Here is a 17,963-nt window from a genome sequence, read left to right on the forward strand (position 1 = left end):
GGGTGGTGACTGTGCTGATGGGACGGTGCGAAGCATTCGAAGGTGCTTGAACTCCAAAATTGGAGACCTCGACGTATTATGGTATGTGCATGGGTCAGCTTTGAGGTGAACACTCGTGAGAACGTTCAAGAGGATGCTCGATTGATGTGCGACTGGGTGAGGATTGCCTAAAAGCACGCTAGCATCTCGCATTCACCTGATTTGGAGGAGCAAGATCAAGCGAGATGCATTCATTGGCTTTTTCGAGGTGACAGCATGAGGCATGTTTGCTTCGAAGACAACGCGGGAGAAGATGAGCTGTCACATTTAAACTTGTTTATTGTTGGACGCGTTATGCAATGTTCGATGGCTGAGTTGGGCTTTGGAAACTGGAGGTTCTGTCACTTGATAAGAGGTGGACCATTCTGTTTTCATCTTCCCTAATCCTAAAGACTCTCTGCCTGCTCCTCGTCTACTATTACAGTCTCATGAAGAAATGGCTAAATGGCCGAGCGTCGTAGGCTAATCTCGTCTTATTCATAATATTAAACCCTTTGGTTGTTACGTCCTCGCCTATCCAAGCTGGATCCTAAGACATTCACCAGAAATGTAGCATTCTGTTTTGAGATTGAATTCCATTTTCATCGTCTCGGCTATGGTTCACGGACATGATGCAACTCAGCCTCTAATATAACATAAGCGATTTGCCAATTTAAGTACCTAGCCATCTGACTTCCCTTAACTCCTCCCACATTCTCTCGTCCAAATCGACTACAACTACAACGACAACCCAAAAACCTTCAAATCAAGATTCCAACCAGCAATACAGTAGGATGAGATCCCTCAATATGCTCTTCCTCCACCTCACCATTCTCATCACCCTCATCACGTCCACCCTCGCAACCGCACTCTTCAAACCAGCTGCCCGTGCAGTCACCTCTTGCGCTCCAGCTCCAACCGTCGCATTTGGTGGTCCAACACCTGAGATGAAAGCTTGTCTGAGTAAGTCTCCTCACTTTTCTCCCCCTCGGCTACTTTTGCTTTCCATCGCAACAAAGTATCCGAGAACATTGCATCCTCTTACTGTGCCGTACTGTACTGTACATGGACATGAATTTATTCCACCGTTCATGAAAACAGAGAAGCCAGAATGCCAAAATGCAGCCTCTATCTTCCATCACTGCGTTGAAGGACTTCCAGGCTCGCAGTTCGATAATTGGGCTTTCAACCCAGCGAAGAATAATTCTGCTACTTATGAGTGTTTATGTGACACTTATCACGATACGTAAGTTCACCTCTCCGCTGCCTCAACTCCATTCTTGTTTCTTCCCCTTTCTCCATCCATCCTCCTCAACTTTCCAAACCCACACAAGACACCACCCACACTCTACCTCCTCAAATAACTTCAAATAACTAACTCCCCCACAGCTGGCTCAACACCCTGAAAACCTGCATCCCCTGCCTCACCCTCGCACTCACCCACCGCCCGGACAAAATCCTCCCACCACCCACCAACCCATCCTACCTCCTCGAGGAAATCCTACTGAATCTCAATTCCTACTGTATTAATACGCATTCCAAGGTTTTTGGACTGCAGTTCTTGATTGGTGCGGGAAAGGGCATTACGAGTAGGTTTCATAGTCCGGTGTTGTTTTTCAATGTTACGGTTGCGGGGGGGCCGGTTACGGATTTCTGAGGGTGTGAGGGGAGGTCTAGAATCTGGAGTGGAGGGAGGCGGTGAGGTGGTGATGGGTAGCGGGCGCTGGTTCGTCTCAAAGGGTGGGTTTACTTGTGATGGGTGAGGTGGATGCTGATTTTGCGATTGTGCTTTACTTCTGGGTGGACTTAGGTACCTGGAGGTAAGGATGGATGAAGAGGAAAAGAAGCGGGCTTTTCGCCCTTATTCTACCTGAATTTTGCAGAATACAACAACATTGCTGGCATGTGTTTCATCCGTAAGTATCTTCATGAAGTGTCATTGTGAAAAATCACTGTTTTGTTCCTGTTAGTATTTCATTTCATGACTTATCCACTCATATCGCTCTACTGCCAAAGCATTCCCTGCAATTCCACAACCATCCCTAATTATCAACCCTGCGCCCCCTCCATCTTCCACTTTCATCTATGACTCTCAAACCACACTCCCTCTCCCCATTTACAGCAGACAATCTCTAAGTCAGCTCTGACGAACTGACATATCCAATCTTTTCGCCTTCCACTTTTGCCTCCCCATCAACACACACTGTTCTATACGAAAGTATATAAACAGCAACAATATATACAAATAACTCTTACACTTCTCCACACTATCCAACACTGTATTCTTACAATTCTGCCCAATGGCAGGCACAGTGCTGCCTCGAGGGCTCCTGGGGGCTTAAATGAGAAGGGAGGAAATGGACTTGATTACCCTGAGAGAGAAAGAGAGGGATTTACACTTGGTTGTACCTGGCGCGATTTAAACCAAAAAAAAGAGTTGCGGGACCGCTGGGTAACTCTTCGGCTAAGGTTGTTTTGTTTACCTTCCCCCCGCCTCCCCACCTCGCCATCAGCAAGCACAAACGCCATCCATCCATCCATCCATCCATTAATTAGTGAATAACCATTTACTAAACTCCGAGATTCTTTTTTCTTTTTTTCCACACGCCATGTAACTTATCATTTCATTTCATCACCTCGACCATCACTTTAGTCATCTCACCAAATCTCAAAAATCCCAAATCCCAAGTCCCAAGCCCACTTGTAACAATTCCTCGGTACATTCACCACATCTGGGTCTAGTCTAGTCTAGCGGCTCTAGCCTCAACTCCCTCCTCCCTCCTCCCTCCTCCCTTCTCCCTTCTTTTCTTGGTCCGTCTCACTACCTACCCAGAACCCACACACCTAAACTACCCTACCTCCTATCTAGACTAAGCTAAGCTAAAGTAAAGTACAGTACTCAATCTACTTTAATCTATCTGACGAACAGCTAGTCTCGAAAACAATAAAAAACATGACTTTTGGATACGAAGGCACATACTAAGAGAATTTCGTGACATGGCGTCACGGCGCTGGTTTTTGAGACGAGAGGTTTGGGAAGAGTGGAGATTTTTTTAGGTGGGAACGGGGGGATGGAGGCATTTGTGGATTTTGATTTTGATTCTGGCAATTGAGTTACTTTGCAAGGATGGGGGGTGGGTATTGAGAGGATATTTTGGATCAGATTACGGGCACGTTGAGCGAGGGAGGTATACCGCAAACTGTTCAGCCGATCGATCGAGATGGAGATGGAGAAGGAAGTGTTCAATTTTGAAAGAGAAAAAAAAAACAAAAGAACAATAACGTCTCGTGTATCTTTGAAATGAAAGATTCAATCATCTCTATATCATGAAATTCATGCTGCTGTTGCTGCTGCTACCTGTCATATACATACATACATCCACACATACATGTAAGGACATAGATAGATACATTCAACATCCCTATACAACCCATCCCTCCCCCACCCCCACCCCATCCCATCCTTTCCTAGCACCCTCTTCTCCTAGTAACCAGTTTTGAAGAAAAGGCCAGAGAGAGTCTGACTATACTGTAGAGTGATGTGTAAATGAGAGTCTCAAGAAAAGAGTAGTAGTAACTCGAATAGCAATAAAATCGCAACAAGAGTTTGTTTAACTTTAACTTTAAAATTTCGAGACCTGCTCGATCAGATCAGAGCAGACTAACAAAGCAGAGCAGAGCTCCAAATCATATCATATACATGCAATGCAATGTAATGCAATGCAACTCGCAGATTTTTCAACAAGAGGTAGATAGATGCTTATGTGCTTGTTTTTGCTTGTGCTTTTGAAGGTGGTGGTGGGGTTGGCGCTGATGCAGGAGGGGTTGACGATTCAGATACAGATACAGGGGCTGGAGAGGCGGGGTAGCTTGCTCCTGCTCCTGCTCCTACTCCTGCTCCTGCGACTGCTTCTACTGCTTGTTTGGCCGGCGCAGGAGAAGGAGATGGAGATGGAGATGGTGGTGTTGATGAAGCGGATGATTGTGGTGATGGTGTGGGAGGAGAAAGTACTGAAGGTTTTGAAGGAAGGAGAGTCGTTACGGGCGTGGGGAGCGTGGCGGGTGGTGTTTTGTTAGGGGGGAGTTGTGCTTTTGCTGGTGCCTTTGCTGGTGCTTTCTCTGAAGCTGGAGCTGGAGCTGGAGCTGCGACTGGTACAGGAGAGGTGGTGTTCAACACTGGTGCTGGTGCTGGTGCTGGTGCTGAGACAGGTGAAGGTGCATAAGGAGCTGTTTCGTTGAGTGCTGCTGCTCGTGGAGGTGGTGCTGGAGCAGTAACGTTCAATTCTGGGGTCGGTGGCAGCGGTGGTGGAGCAGTGACGTTCTGTGCAGCGAGTTTTGTGACGTTCGCTGGTGCTGGAGGGAGAGGCGGAGCGGTGATGTATAATCCTGGGGGAGGAGATGGTGGAGTGCAGGCTGTTTTGTTGAGTGCTGGAGCGGTGACGTTCAACTCTGGGGTAGGCGGTGGTGAAGGAGCATTGACGTTCTGTGCAGCGAGTTTTGTGACGTTCGCTGGTGCTGGAGGGAGAGGCGGAGCGGTGATGTATAATCCTGGGGGAGGAGATGGTGGAGTGCAGGCTGTTTTGTTGAGTGCTGGAGCGGTGACGTTCAACTCTGGGGTAGGCGGTGGTGAAGGAGCATTGACGTTCTGTGCAGCGAGTTTTGTGACGTTTGCTGGTGTTGGAGCGGGAGGCGGAGCAGTGATGTTCAATCCTGGGGGAGGAGATTTTGGAGTGCAGGCTGTTTTGTTGAGTGCTGGAGCGGTGACGTTCAACTCTGGGGTAGGCGGTGGTGAAGGAGCATTGACGTTCTGTGCAGCGAGTTTTGTGACGTTTGCTGGTGTTGGAGCGGGAGGCGGAGCAGTGATGTTCAATCCTGGGGGAGGAGATTTTGGAGTGCAGGCTGTTTTGTTGAGTGCTGGAGCGGTGACGTTCAACTCTGGAGTAGGTGATAGAGGGGGAGCAGTGATGTTTTGAGCAGCGAGAGCCGTGACGTTTGCTGCTGGTGGTGGTGCTGGGAGAGTGACATTCGCTGGTACTGCTACGAGATCCGGCTTGGGAGCTGTCTCATTCAGAGGTGTTGGCAAAGTGAGATTTACTGCTGGGGCGGTAGCGTTTGCCAATGGGAGAGCAGTCTTATTCAGAGCAATAGGCGCTGTTACGTTGAGAGCAAGATCCGTGATGTTTCCTGGTGGTGGTGCTGGGAGCGTCACGTTCGCAGGCACTGCTACGAGATCCGGCTTGGGAGCTGTCTCATTTAGAGGGGTCTGCAAAGTGAGGTTTACTGCTGGGGCGGTAGCGTTTGCCAGTGGGAGAGCAGTCTCATTCAGAGCGATAGGCGCTGGTACGTTGAGAGCGAGATCCGTGCCGTTGGCGTATGGGGCAGTCTCATTCAAGACGACAGTGTTGTTGCTGATGATTGTTGCAGTGCCGTTCTGTACACCAGGTAGGTTTGTAACGGCAGCTCCCCCAGTCACGGTGAGAGTCGAAATTACCGTGATGGGTGGGCTGGAGACGAACGATGTGACGTTTTGACCGGCGAAGGATTGCGTGATGATGCTTGCTTGGCCGGGCATGATGAATTGGATGACAATGATGTTGACTGTGATGGATGTATTTCCCTTGCCATTGCCCTTGCCCTTGCCTTTGCCTCGGCCAGGAGAGTTGTTGTTTGAAAAAGGTGGGTAGACGCCTGGTGCGGCGCTTGGATGTGCGGCATTTGAGGCTGGGCTGCCATCCGTGACGGTCACAACGCTGGGTTGAGAGCCTGCTGCACCGGGAACGGTAACGACTGTTTGGTCATAGCTGAGTGTAGCGACACTTGCTGAGCCGCCGACTGTTATTGTGACGACCTTGTGGCTGGCAGAAGTTGAGGACGCGGCGGCGACGCCATTCACAACGTTACCCCCGTTCACGGTGACAAGTTGTTGGCCTTCAGCTGAAGGAGGGGAGACGGAATTGATTTGCGTGATGGTGACAACTTGAGGAGTGTAAACAACGCCATTGGCTGATTCCACGACAGTGATGGTGGAAGCCTGGGTCTGAGTGAGGGTGATTGTATGTGGTGTTTGAACGGAGCCATCCGCAGACTGGACAACAGTGACAGTGTGAACGGATTGAGGAGGTGCAGATGGTGTGACTGTCTCAGTGACTGTGACAATCTGAACAGAGCCAGGAGCACAAGGTGTGCAAGCTGCTGCAGCGGGCTCTGCACCGACTGTAGTTGTGATTTGTGAGGCGCGAAATAGGCCTCGCTTAACTCTGATGACAATGTGTCAGACTCTATTCATGCTCGGATCAAGAATGAAGGACTTACTCATTTCCTTGGGATGAATCGATTGGGCCAGCAAGAGTAGAAGAAGTGAAAACTGCGACTAGCGCGAACGAAAGAAGATCAGACTTCATGCTGAACATATTGATTGATAGGATAAGAATCGTGAGAAGGAAAAGAATGTTGATGTCAAATCAAGAAAGAATGGGAGGCCCAAGGCAAGACTGGAAGGAATGCGCAGTCTTGATGATCTAAAAACGAAGGGCCAAACCTACTGTTTATAAGTCTTCCATCCGAAGACTTCTGACGAAGGGAAAACCCGCCAGGATCACTCACTCACTCACTCGCGAGTCTAGCTATGCTTTCATCGGAACGCCGAAGCTAGACATTTCTATTCAAGTAGGATCCTGATCCCACCCTACTTGTCTTGATCCGTCTGAATGACAAGGGACTTACGTCCCATTCAGAGAATTCGACGACGTGAAACAACCATACTTGAGGGAATAAACATCAGACGAAGAGGCTATGCTTACCTCAGACTGTGATGTGTGGGTCAACCGCAGCTGATCGACGGATCTGATGGGGTGATGGCTCTTGGTGAAGAAGCTTGTCGCTTATGCGTGGGTCAAAAAGGGATGAGTTGCGAGTGGACAGGATCTAGGAGAAAAAGGAGAAACAGGAGGTTTTGGAGCACGTTTGGAGAGCTTCAGCTCGAGATCTAGAGATATCAGCGGCACTATTGCGAGAAATCTGTGGCGGTGTTTGAAAAAGTTGACTTAATGTCTTGGACCAAAGCAGTCTTCATTCTTCCTTCAACTTGAAGTTCTCCTGAATGATGGGGTTCGACAGCGTGGATTATCCACTTGGTAACGTCTCGAAACACGCAGTTTTGACGTGCTCGTCCCAAAGCAAGTGACAAACAGTTGGCATAAATAAGACTTGTAGTTCCTTCGTTTTGAGTTTCTGTCAGCCACCCAAACTCGACTGACAAAGTGACGACAGCAAACCCTAAGTTCAGATGAAAGGACGAAGAGAGGAACCTGTTTTGAAGATCAAAACCAAGCAAACACATCTCCAAGCAAATCCTCTGTCGTCTCAAGTCCCGAGCCAAGGATCCCTGGAACGTAAGCGAGCGATCATGGCACAATCAATGTATCAGATGAAAAAAAAGGAGGGGATCGCGGCTTCTGCCGAGCTTCTTTTTGGTGATAGGAAAAATGGGGCAGAGTCGAGCTGGGGAATGTTTCGTAGCTAGACCTTGTCTTGAACTTGGGTGGAATAGGGGCTGTGTGGATGGTGATGAAGGAATGCTGCGCAACAGAAGGAAATGAGATGTGATGGAAGAGGTATATATGTTAAGGGATATAGTTTCGAATAGTATTCAGGATGGCGTTGTACTCAATGGACGGTGTTGATAACGAGGCCGACCCGCAGCCTCGCATTTCATGCCACCTCGGAAAATGAAGTTGTGCGGGCACGTGACCGGTCGTGACTTTCAACAACATCAACGTCAGAACACCTTAAGGAAGCGAAGCCCCTTCTGAATGGAGTGGTTTCTTGACCTTGCCTCTGATCGTTGGGTCAGACGATGCGAGTGTTCAGCCGACTTCAGCCACGAGGCCACCTCCTCAACGACCTAGCGCACGTCACATGATCGTACGATCATGCAACATGGATTTCGATCTCTCGTCCGAAAGAAGTCCAACACCGGGCAATATGGCCTATCGGAAGGGTGTGGAAGACGTTACGGGCGGTTAGGGCGGGTCGGACCCGTTGCACCAGCAATTCGTCTTGCGTTATCGTACATCTTGTCTTCCGAGTGGATGGAATGCGTGACAAGCAATTATGTTGCAGAGGATGGCTTGAGTCTTTGTGTGACTCGATGTGACGGAAGGGGATGAGATGAGATGAGATGAGATGCTTCAGGAGGTATGTAAGCAGGATGTCGGCCGCGGGAGCTTGAATTGGTAGAGTGATGTGACATCGTGTTGATCATTGAAATCACCTCGATGCCAGAGGGTTCATACACAGACGGGGCCCCGTCTACATATCCACGCGGTACAACGCGTCCCCGCTACATTAAATATGGCAGAATCCTCAGAATATACTACGCGATCTTGAACAACTATACTTCTAATTTGTATGTGTTATATAGCAAAAATATAAGCTTTGATGTTCAAGGAAAAAGAACAAATTCTGATAGATGAAATGACTAAATAATTAATTGTACTAGGTTCTTAGAACCACCTTATCTACCCTCTGATCGCGCGACAACTGTGATGTAAATACTAGCTGATCCAACTGATTTTAGCCTTGAAAATAAGGTATTCCACCTATTCTAGGCATTACCTGCAGCACGTGCTTGTGCCGCTTTAAAGAGAGTATCAAAAGACAGGTAAAAACCAGTGGGAGGCAGTGAAAGTGGCTCAATAGAAGAAGATATAGCTGCAAGTAGGAGTGCAAGAGTGCAAGTGGTGGATGCTTTGAAATTAATTCAATTCCTTGATGGAAAACAAACGCGATATATCTGTTACGACGCGCTGTATACAAATTTGGTGGCTCCAACAGTATCAGGCTCACCGCTGGCGTTTACAGGTTAGTACGCGTGGATATGTAGACTGGGCCCCGTCTGTCTATCAACCCTCCGATGCTGCACTACTGCACTGCCATGCCTACCTTACCCTGTGTTGATTTGTGTTGGTGGCAAGCGATATGATTCCCTCAACCGGTTTCTCAGAGCAACATGGTGGAGATGAAATGACGACCTGGCGAGCCTGGGACCCGGATCTTGGTGTCAGCAATACGACGAGTCGCTTTATCGGTGGCATGTAAGGAGGCAATCTTGAGATGCCGTTCCTGGGGCTCGGAAGACTTACTGTGAGTTCATCTGGAGGAGGGCGTGGGATTGGGAGACAGGCCGGAAAACCCGCTTGGCCGCCTCGAAGGTCGTTGGCGTGGGGTTGATAATGCTAACTACCCCTTGAACTCCGGCGTACTGCAGCATCAGTCGATGAGCTTCGTATGTAGCATTTGATGTCAGTTTGATCCTTGCGATATTTCTCATCTCAGGATCTGGTGGTCGGTTCGATGGCTGAGAACTTGAGATTCGATGGGACCTCGCCGGCAATAATCAATTGGTTACATCGAAGGCCGACGAAGTGGCAGACAAGGCATCATGAGGCGATGTCGTTCATCGCCGCCACATGGAAAGTCTCCGAGGTACCCCTGGTGAAGAGATTGTTGCATCGCTGAATCCATCTCAGAGGTCCGTTCCTCTCAAATTCCTTCCGGAGGTACGTTCCATAGGGAGGAACGATTCCGTTTGGTGGACTATGAAGTCTAATCAACGCTCCTGCGCTACACCGTCATCGGGCAGCTCGAATTCGTGTCACTCTAACAACAGCCAAGTCGCTTCCATGGCACACTCTTCATCAACACGGGCGTGTCCTCTGCAAATCTTGTTCACCGATGCTCGATCCGTAGCAGGAACCTCAACATATCTTGAACATTGTTGTCGTTGTTTCGGGGAATATAAAATTGACATCTCCAATCAAAGATGATGAGAGCCCTGGAAATACCGAATGGCAGGCGAGAATGGCCTTGTCTTCCCCGTCCCGCATGGTTTGATCGCCATTCGAGAGCGGGGCGAACCGATGCCAAGCTCCTGCCTGTACTGTAGTGCCCGAGATCAGGCCAAATAGTAAGTTAATGGCAGCGGAAGGCGAGGTGATAGGCTGCCCCTTTTCGAAGCATGAACGGTGTTGCGCCGGATCGTGGGTTTAGACTTTTGAGGCTTGGATTGGTTGGGTGGGAGTTAGGGGGAGTAGTCGCGAGGGCGGAGGTGTCGATGGTGCGGGATGATGGAATTTGGCAAGTGAGGCGACGAGAGGATCGTGAAGAGTATTAGAGAAGGATCTGTTGAAGAAGAGATCTGGGGATGAGATGAGATGAGATGAGATGGGGCGAAGCGATGAGATGCGAGGCGGGCGGATGACTCTGGAGCTATAATCCGAGTCTGATAATGGGATTATGGGCTTAGAAATAACTTCTCCCTCAAGCTTTGACGAAGCTACGTGAGTCAGATTCCATCATAATTCTCCTGCCTCTGGAAACCTTAATTGCGCTGTAACACAAAGGAGAACCTTCAAAACAATGCAGATAAAATGGGCGGAAAAACTACGAAGCAGCCCACGGGAGAATGATGCGTGCGCACTTCTGAGATTTGACTTTTTCAGCGGACAAACTATTGATATGCAGTCAGTCACTTAATGGAATAAATAAACCAACAGTGAAAAAGAAAACAAAGGAACTCAAACGCGGCACGAGTCTTAGATTTTTGAGACATTCGATTCAGTTGACGTGCGTTGAGTCGTCAAAAGTCAGGTCGAACTCGGGCCGCCCCCTCACAAGGAACGGAGAACCCTCCCTTCGCCTCCATTCCAGCCAGACAAAACAGACAGCAAATCTACATACACAAGACTCGACCTGCATCTGCAGAATCGCTATATACATATATATATCTGCATACTAAGATCCTCATTTTACTGTACAGCTCATCGTGCTGCAGAAGAGATTAATACAGACATACATATAGGAGGCGTTGAACCTGCTTTTGAGCGCTTGCAGAAGCATAATGGCTTCAATTATATCTGTTAGTTGCAGCAAAAGCGGATATTATATCTGCGTCTGTGCCGTTTATCAGATTCCCTCCTCACCTCGCCTCTCCTCTCCTCACCTCTCTCCTTTCTTCTATCTAACACATCGTATTCGCAACCCCATCTCATTTCATTTTCTATAACCCAATTTCCCGCTTTTCTGGGTATATCTGTTCGTTCACGAGTCGGTACCCTTTGCCTTCTCCACACCCACCGCTCGGCAGCAGCGCAGCACAGCGCAGCCTCTTCTTCCAATATCGACCTCATGTTTCCCTGGCTTCCTGGGTTGGGCTGGGCCCACCACTCACTCACCCGTGCCTTCACCTCAAGCAGGGCCCCTCATCACCAACCAGAGCCTCGCCTCCAGGTGCGCGATGCAAAAGGAACCCACCCACTCACAGAATAATATTTAGTAGCCTAGCCTCGTCCAATACCGGTGGCTAGAATACTTTTTAACGAACGGCCAGAACAGTACAGACCAGACCAGACCAACCGCGGGTAAGGATTCCCATGGCTGTCAGACTGGTGGTTCTGGTTCAGGATCGTACACGGCCAATGATGGGCTGGAGGCTGCGATTGCGATTCTCTTTGGATGGATGGATGGATTGGCGCTGCGGCGCGTGTAGGTAAAATGCCGGATCTGACTACTGTCACGAGGAGAGGGGAAGAAGGGTGATCATGAGTGAGCAGCTGGAGGCTATTATTGAGGACGGACGGGCTGGTGTGGCGATCAAATCATTGGGGGTGGTTGGCTTGGGAGGTTTGTATTGTTGCTGTTTTGGGAGGGTTGGAGGGTTTTAGAGGGTTTGGTTTGAGCGTTTGGAGGTGTTGAAGATAGGGAGGGATGGGAGGAGAGGAATATGTGTTGTTGGCCACCCCTGAATGCCAGTCTTATGATATAATATATATCCAGCCCTCCCTATATTAGATGAACAGCCTACTAGAAGACCATCGCACGGAACTCTTCTAGAACAGCCGCATGCTTGTGTATTGTTACCCCTCATCTTTATCTTGACTTTATCATTGCTCAACAATTTTGTTCTCTTTCATTGATAAGTTATTCAGTGTTTTCACACAACATTCGACTGCTCCTCGAATCTACCGTGGATTGATCGTGATCGACATCGACATCAAACAACGAAACTTTAAAGGGAAGCCTCACATTTCTGGACCCCCGTCGCCGACGATGCAGATGCAAATGCAGGCGTACATCTGGCAATCCTCATTCTCTTCCTCGTCCCCTGCCCTATGAGATTATCGCGCCTCAAAAATTGCTTTTCCCTTCACCAACCCACATTCTCTGCACGCACTGCATCCATTCCACTGATGCACTTCCGGCAACCGGCGGAAACAACCTTACCAATTCTTCGCTGCTCTGCTCACAGACGGCGTATCGAATCATAATTGATAGTTCCGAACCTTCTTCCTACGTTACACACAGCAAACTAAGCAGCAAACTACTGTACCGCGTCTAGCAGAGAAACTACACACGCACACACACACGCACACACACACACACACGCGTACATACCTACGCACACGCACGGAGTATTTGCTGTCCTTACCTTACCACTATTTTTCCCGAAGGAGTGTTCCAGGTCTATCGATCTGTCGTCACTCCAACCACCGGCTACACTACCAGCACCACGCAGTATACGTACAGGCCGCCGTGGACCCTTCCCACTCCCAGCAGTCCGTCTCCACGCCAAAGCAGCCTACACAAAGGCCAGAATAAAGTCTTGCGAATAGCATCAATTCCCAGCGGAAACCAGCCAACCAACTGCCGCCCGTATTCGAAACATCCTACTGCAGATATCGATCCACTACTGCATGCAACTGGTATCTTTTTGCATCTCTGCACATTTCTGGACGGGACTGCAAGATTGTCGGATATTGTCTGGACACCCACTGTCATCTCCTCTTATCTCATCTCGTCTCATCTCATCTCATCTCTCATCCCTTCCTTTGCCTCTTGCTGCTGCTGCTCTGCTCTGCTCTGCTCTGGCAGTCTCTCTTCCCCCGTCCCCGTCGCCTAGCGCAACAGCTGCTCAAGCGAAAAAGCCCACTGGTGGCCCATCCCGCAACGGGTTTAGTGGCTACGGTATCCGTCAGTCTGGAGACCGTCACCGTCACCGTCACCCTCACCCTCTCTACCCTGCCCTGCCTGGCCCAACCCTGCCCTGCCCTGCCCTGCCCTGCCCTGGCCTGCACTCAGAAAAGTCACTCGCTCGTCCGCTCCTGGATTGTGAAATCTCCCTCTGCCTCTCCCTCCCTCTCTTCCTCGCCCAACCATCTTCCTGCGACGACGACAACGACGCCGACGGACTGAGGTCCCTCCATACTGCCTTCGCCATTCTTTACGACGACCTCCACGACCTCACGGATTAGACGACGTCGCCACCGTTCTCCTGTCACTCGCTGCCAGCCGCACTGACTGGTACGTACCGGCTCCAGGAGAAACTACCTACTACTACTACACCACACCACACGCACCGTCCCTACAAGTACCGACGCTGCAACCCTCCCCCTCCTCTCTGCTCCCCACGCAGAGCACCTGCACCGCTCTCTCTGAGCTCTACACAGCTGCTCGAAGCTGCTGCCCGTCGGCGACCAGCGTTTGCAGTCGCTCCAGCTGCACGAAAGCTTCGTGAAGTTCGGAGCAGGCATTAGAAGCTTGCTTGCACAGCGTGCCACTGCCGGCTCCTTGCATACCTTTGCAGGCCCAGCAAACAGCAGCTGCCCTGCCCTCCCTTCCCACCTCCTGGACATCTGCACGGCATATAAAAGATGGCCCAGCAATACGGAGGAGATATGTACGCCGACTACTCGCAGAGCCAGAACCGGTCGCCTGTCCCTAATCGGTACGGAAACGGGCTCACTCTGAATAGACAACCGTCGCGACAGTTCGAACAATATACTCCCCAACCTCCGCAGGCCCTGTATCAGGACGATCATTCTTCCCAGTACGATCCTGCTTCCCGCTTCGACAGGATGCCTCCCTCAACTATACATTCCTCAAATTATCCTTATGAGAACCAGACTTGGAATTATGGAGGGGCGAATGCTGGTGCGAATATGATGGGCGGCACGGGCCGGGTCAAACCCTCTGCTCCCAGAAGAGCTGGACTTCCAACTGTACGTGATTTTCTGTTTAGTGATGATGTTGTTGGTGCGCTACTAATATTTTCTCCAGGGATGGCTCGAACCTCAAATGCACCAAGCCGAACCTATGAACAATTATCAGATGAATAGCCAGTTTAATATGCATCAGCATCAGCAGCAACGAGCTTCACCTCCTCAAAACGACAACGATGAACTTATCCCTACTGCTATTGTCATCAAGAATATTCCTTTCGCTGTCAAGAAGGAACAGCTCATCGCTTGCATGACGGAGATGCGTCTACCTCTGCCATATGCCTTCAACTACCACTTCGATTCGGGGGTTTTCAGAGGATTGGCTTTTGCCAACTTCACCAGTGCAGATGAGACGCAGACTGTCATCCAGGCCATGAACCACATGGACTTGCAGGGAAGGAAGTTGCGGGTCGAATACAAGAAGATGCTACCTGTTCAAGAGCGGGAGAGAATCGAGAGAGACAAGAGAGAGAAGCGTGGACAACTCCAGGAGCAGCATCAACCTCTGGCACCCGGCCAAGTCCAGAACCCGCTTCACACTCAGTCATCTATGGCTTCCATGACCTCCTTGAGCTCCGCTAATCACCCTCCTCCAGCATCACCATCTCCAGTTTCATTCCGTGGCAAGCTAGGTATGTTATTTCTACTGAGGCTCTGTTTCGTGTACTAATTTCCTTTTTGCAGACGTGGACTTGAACGAACCTATAACACTTGGTTACTATAGCGAGTTGGTACTTTTCAAGAACGACGTCAATCGCGAGACCTTGATCTTCCCACCTTCGATTTCACCTGCTGACCGCCGAATTATTCACACTCTCGCACACCACATGGCGCTTGAACATCGATCGGAAGGTTCTGGAGATTCTCGATGTGTGCAGATCCTCAAAAGAGCTGTACAGATCAGCCCTCCTGTTGCTCAGCATAACTATTATACCGAATCATCCCGCCGAGGACTGAATCGTGCAGCGACGATTGACTTTAGCGAAGCCCGGGAAAATTCTGGTCATTACCACTCATTGAATCGCCAAGGATCCAGCCTTCTGGACATCCCAGGATCCCCAGGCCTGAGTGGTCTGACACCACATAACAATTTGCGAGCGGCCAAATCATTCGCGGACCTGCGTTCGTATACCCCATCACCCGTACCCTCGACTGCCAGTTTCCCTGTTGGTTTAACGCAAAACATCTCACGATATGCAGCAGAGTATAGCCATGGTTCCGCCGCATCTGGAACCCCGAACCTCACTCCAACCTCAGCCGGAGGTGGGATGAATGGCCGAGATGACACCTTCGTCCTGAATGGCATCAGTAATATGAGCATCGGATACGACCGTCCCAGCTCTAACCGCCCAAATGCCACTGGCAGGATTGGCCAAGAACGGGAAACCCACACTCCAAGCACCGGTGCCATTGGAAGCCATAGAACCGTCAATGGCAACTACGATGAGAACCCACGAAATGGCACCGCGGTTGAAAGGCAACCAAGAGGTCCTGGTGCAGACTGGGGAGCTGGGAACGGCTTTTCAAGACCACGACAAAATGGTCATGTTAATAGAGGTAGTGGTGAGATTGACCCGAATAGCTATGAAAACGGCTGGGATGATAACAGAGCGCAAGATTCGTCCGATCGAACCGGTGCCCCGCGATACATGTAAAGTCTTCGCTAGATCCCGCGAGAGACTTTTTGACGACGTTACGACGATACACTTTAGATCTGCTGTGCGAACCTTATATTCTCGGCGCATCTTGCCAGTAACATAAAAAGCGGGGTTTGTCTTCAGTGTATAGATGCAATCCGACGACTTACGAACCTATCGGATACATCACAGTCTGGATGGAGTTTGACTGGTTCTCGCTTTTTAGCAGTCAGACATCTCGGCTACTTCATTGGAGTTTTTGCGATATTTGTGTTCTGTTTATTTTAATTGCGGCATCCTCGATCATTTCCCCCAAGAACGCCTGCTTGGATCGTTGGAATGTTCGCATATTTCTGCCCTGTCATCTGCTGTTTCAGTACATATCTATGGGATAATCTCTTTTTTCTCTCGACTTAACGAACGATGGAACGGACGATGAGACGACATTTTTGACTCAACTGTTCATTCGACCCAATTTTTACTTTTCGATTCCCCCCAAAAATTTAGCTTTCATGCGATCAAAACAAACCACACGATAGGATACCACAATACAGCGACTGGGCAACCATCACGATTTACGCCGTATGACCTTTATCCTTCACGATACGGAAAATGGGACTCGACCCCGACTAATTATTTCTAAGGGGGGCTTGCCATCACACCCATCCCCATTGGTGTGCCCCCCGAATCCTCCTTATATAATCTCTCGAGCCTTTTCCACCCTTTGGACGGACAACGAAAAAAACGAAATGCTTCTTTACCTTCTTCACCTTCTTCTCGGTTTCCTCGACTTTCGAAACCCGAAACCCACCTAGATTACTGGACGAATGAACACAAGCCTTGGAACTTGCGAGAGCCCTCGAATGAGACCATGTCAGCAATTCGTTGTGATGAAATGGCATAGGTTCTCTTTTTTCGAACTTTTGATGGGTTTCTTCTCTTGGGTTCATATATGAGGCTGGCTTTGGCTTGGCCTGGCTGATTCAGTGGTTCGGTTGGGTTTTTATCTTTGGGTGGGCGGGCGGACATGCGGACGGGCGGACGGGCGGACGGGAGGATCTGTGTTTTTTTGTACTCTATCTACCATCGCTCTCAACCTTATGTTTGCTTTCTGCGAATGCGAATGTTTGACCCGTTTGCTGCTTTCTTTCTTGCTTGCTTGTGTGTGTGTGTGTGTGTGTGTGTGTGTCCTCTTCCGGGCTTTCTTCTCGAGTTGTTATCTGATTTTCTGGGTTTTTAATTCTACTTGCATAATCTCTCTGCATTTTGTGTGGCTGTGGGTAGGGGTGATGGTGTGTGCTCTCCTTCTAGCTGCCACCTATCGCTGTCGTCAACACCCGCCCGGAATTTTTTCACATGAATCTTCCTGTCCCGATCTGGTCTGGTCGGTGAGGTATCGTGGATTGGGATATTGGTCATGTGTCAGTGGAAAGATAGTTGGAGAGTTTGTTGATGCTGAGGGGGCTGTGGGTGGTGGTGTGGTGTGTGAATCTGGTTGTGGTATAGTTGTGTTGTGGGTGCTGGCGTGGATACAGAATAGGGAAGAAAGGAAGGACAGGAAGGAAGAAAGGAAGAAAGGACGGATGGGAAGAAAGGAAAGGGAAAAGAAAATCGAAAGCCTTTTTAAACCTAACCTAACCTTTATCCTTTATCTTTTATTAATGTGACTGATTTGCGACCCGACCTATATGCTATATGTGACCTCGATCTATCGATCTATCGGGCGACAGTTTGTGATTTTGGTTTTTTTTATCTATAGTTTTTCTTTTCTCTCGCTAAGCTGGGTCTTGGGTCTTGATTTATACGGAAGGATGGGAGGAGAGGGGAGAGAATTGAATTGAATTTGGGGGGTAGGGATGGGGTTGGAGATGGGGATGGAGATGGAAATTAAGATGTGTTGTTATAGTGTGATGTGATGAATTGTGTAGTGTGTAGTGGAGTAGTAGGCAGGTGTGGTGGATTGTGTCGTGAAAAGGTGTGGTATAGATAATGGAGGAAGGAAGGCTAAGGTTGGATGTCGATGTCGATGTCGATGTCGATGTCGATGTCAAGTCCAGTAGTGCAGTGAAGAGGATTGTTTTTATACCTATCTATCTATCAATCTACATCGTAAGTAGGTTCGAGTGTGACTGTGTGAGAATCATAAGACTCGAAGGGGTAGCATAAGTCAGAGACCGAACAAAAATAAAACGGAAAAATTCAAATCCGAATTCGAATACTCGTTGAAAAACACACACTTCATCATATCATA

General features: G+C 49.2%; 3 protein-coding genes across 4 annotated transcripts; 2 read left to right on the forward strand and 1 right to left on the reverse strand.

The window, feature by feature from the left end:
* Positions 1-827: 827 nt before the first annotated feature.
* ONS95_010682 (uncharacterized protein) lies at positions 828-1,675 on the forward strand (the record flags this gene model as incomplete). Its single annotated transcript, XM_058504299.1, has 3 exons — positions 828-981; positions 1,120-1,264; positions 1,408-1,675. 3 exons carry the CDS (start codon positions 828-830, stop codon positions 1,673-1,675), a joined length of 567 nt encoding a protein of 188 aa, XP_058361013.1.
* A 1,703-nt stretch (positions 1,676-3,378) lies between these two features.
* ONS95_010683 (uncharacterized protein) lies at positions 3,379-8,498 on the reverse strand. Its single transcript, XM_058504300.1, has 2 exons — positions 6,331-8,498; positions 3,379-6,275 (listed from the first exon to the last, which is right to left on the reverse strand). Exons 1-2 carry the CDS (start codon positions 6,426-6,428, stop codon positions 3,779-3,781), a joined length of 2,595 nt encoding a protein of 864 aa, XP_058361014.1. The 5' UTR covers positions 6,429-8,498; the 3' UTR covers positions 3,379-3,778.
* Positions 8,499-12,667: 4,169 nt separating this feature from the next.
* Positions 12,668-17,391, forward strand: ONS95_010684 (uncharacterized protein). 2 transcript variants are annotated; one of them, XM_058504301.1, is made up of 4 exons: positions 12,668-14,075; positions 14,134-14,707; positions 14,760-15,638; positions 15,693-17,391. In XM_058504301.1, exons 1-4 carry the CDS (start codon positions 13,728-13,730, stop codon positions 15,728-15,730), a joined length of 1,839 nt encoding a protein of 612 aa, XP_058361015.1. In that variant the 5' UTR covers positions 12,668-13,727; the 3' UTR covers positions 15,731-17,391. The 2 variants fall into 2 exon arrangements, with proteins under 2 accessions (XP_058361015.1, XP_058361016.1); XM_058504302.1 differs by lacking the exon at positions 12,668-14,075 and having other exon boundaries at positions 14,101-14,707; positions 14,760-15,197; positions 15,276-17,391.
* Positions 17,392-17,963: the final 572 nt, after the last annotated feature.

The sequence above is a fragment of the Cadophora gregata genome, assembly GCF_030347475.1.
Source record: "Cadophora gregata isolate MNR1 chromosome Unknown scaffold_4, whole genome shotgun sequence".
Classification (NCBI taxonomy): Eukaryota; Fungi; Ascomycota; class Leotiomycetes; order Helotiales; family Ploettnerulaceae; genus Cadophora; species Cadophora gregata.

Coding starts and splice junctions, on each gene's coding strand:
- ONS95_010683 (XM_058504300.1), bottom strand. CDS start 6,428: ATGTTCAGCATGAAGTCTGATCTTCTTTCGTTCGCGCTAGTCGCAGTT. Junction 6,276..6,330: donor GATTCATCCCAAGGAAATGA/GTAAGTCCTTCA, acceptor CATTGTCATCAG/AGTTAAGCGAGGCCTATTTC.
- ONS95_010684 (XM_058504301.1), top strand. CDS start 13,728: ATGGCCCAGCAATACGGAGGAGATATGTACGCCGACTACTCGCAGAGC. Junction 14,708..14,759: donor TTCATTCCGTGGCAAGCTAG/GTATGTTATTTC, acceptor TCCTTTTTGCAG/ACGTGGACTTGAACGAACCT. Junction 15,639..15,692: donor TCATGTTAATAGAGGTAGTG/GTGAGATTGACC, acceptor ACAGAGCGCAAG/ATTCGTCCGATCGAACCGGT.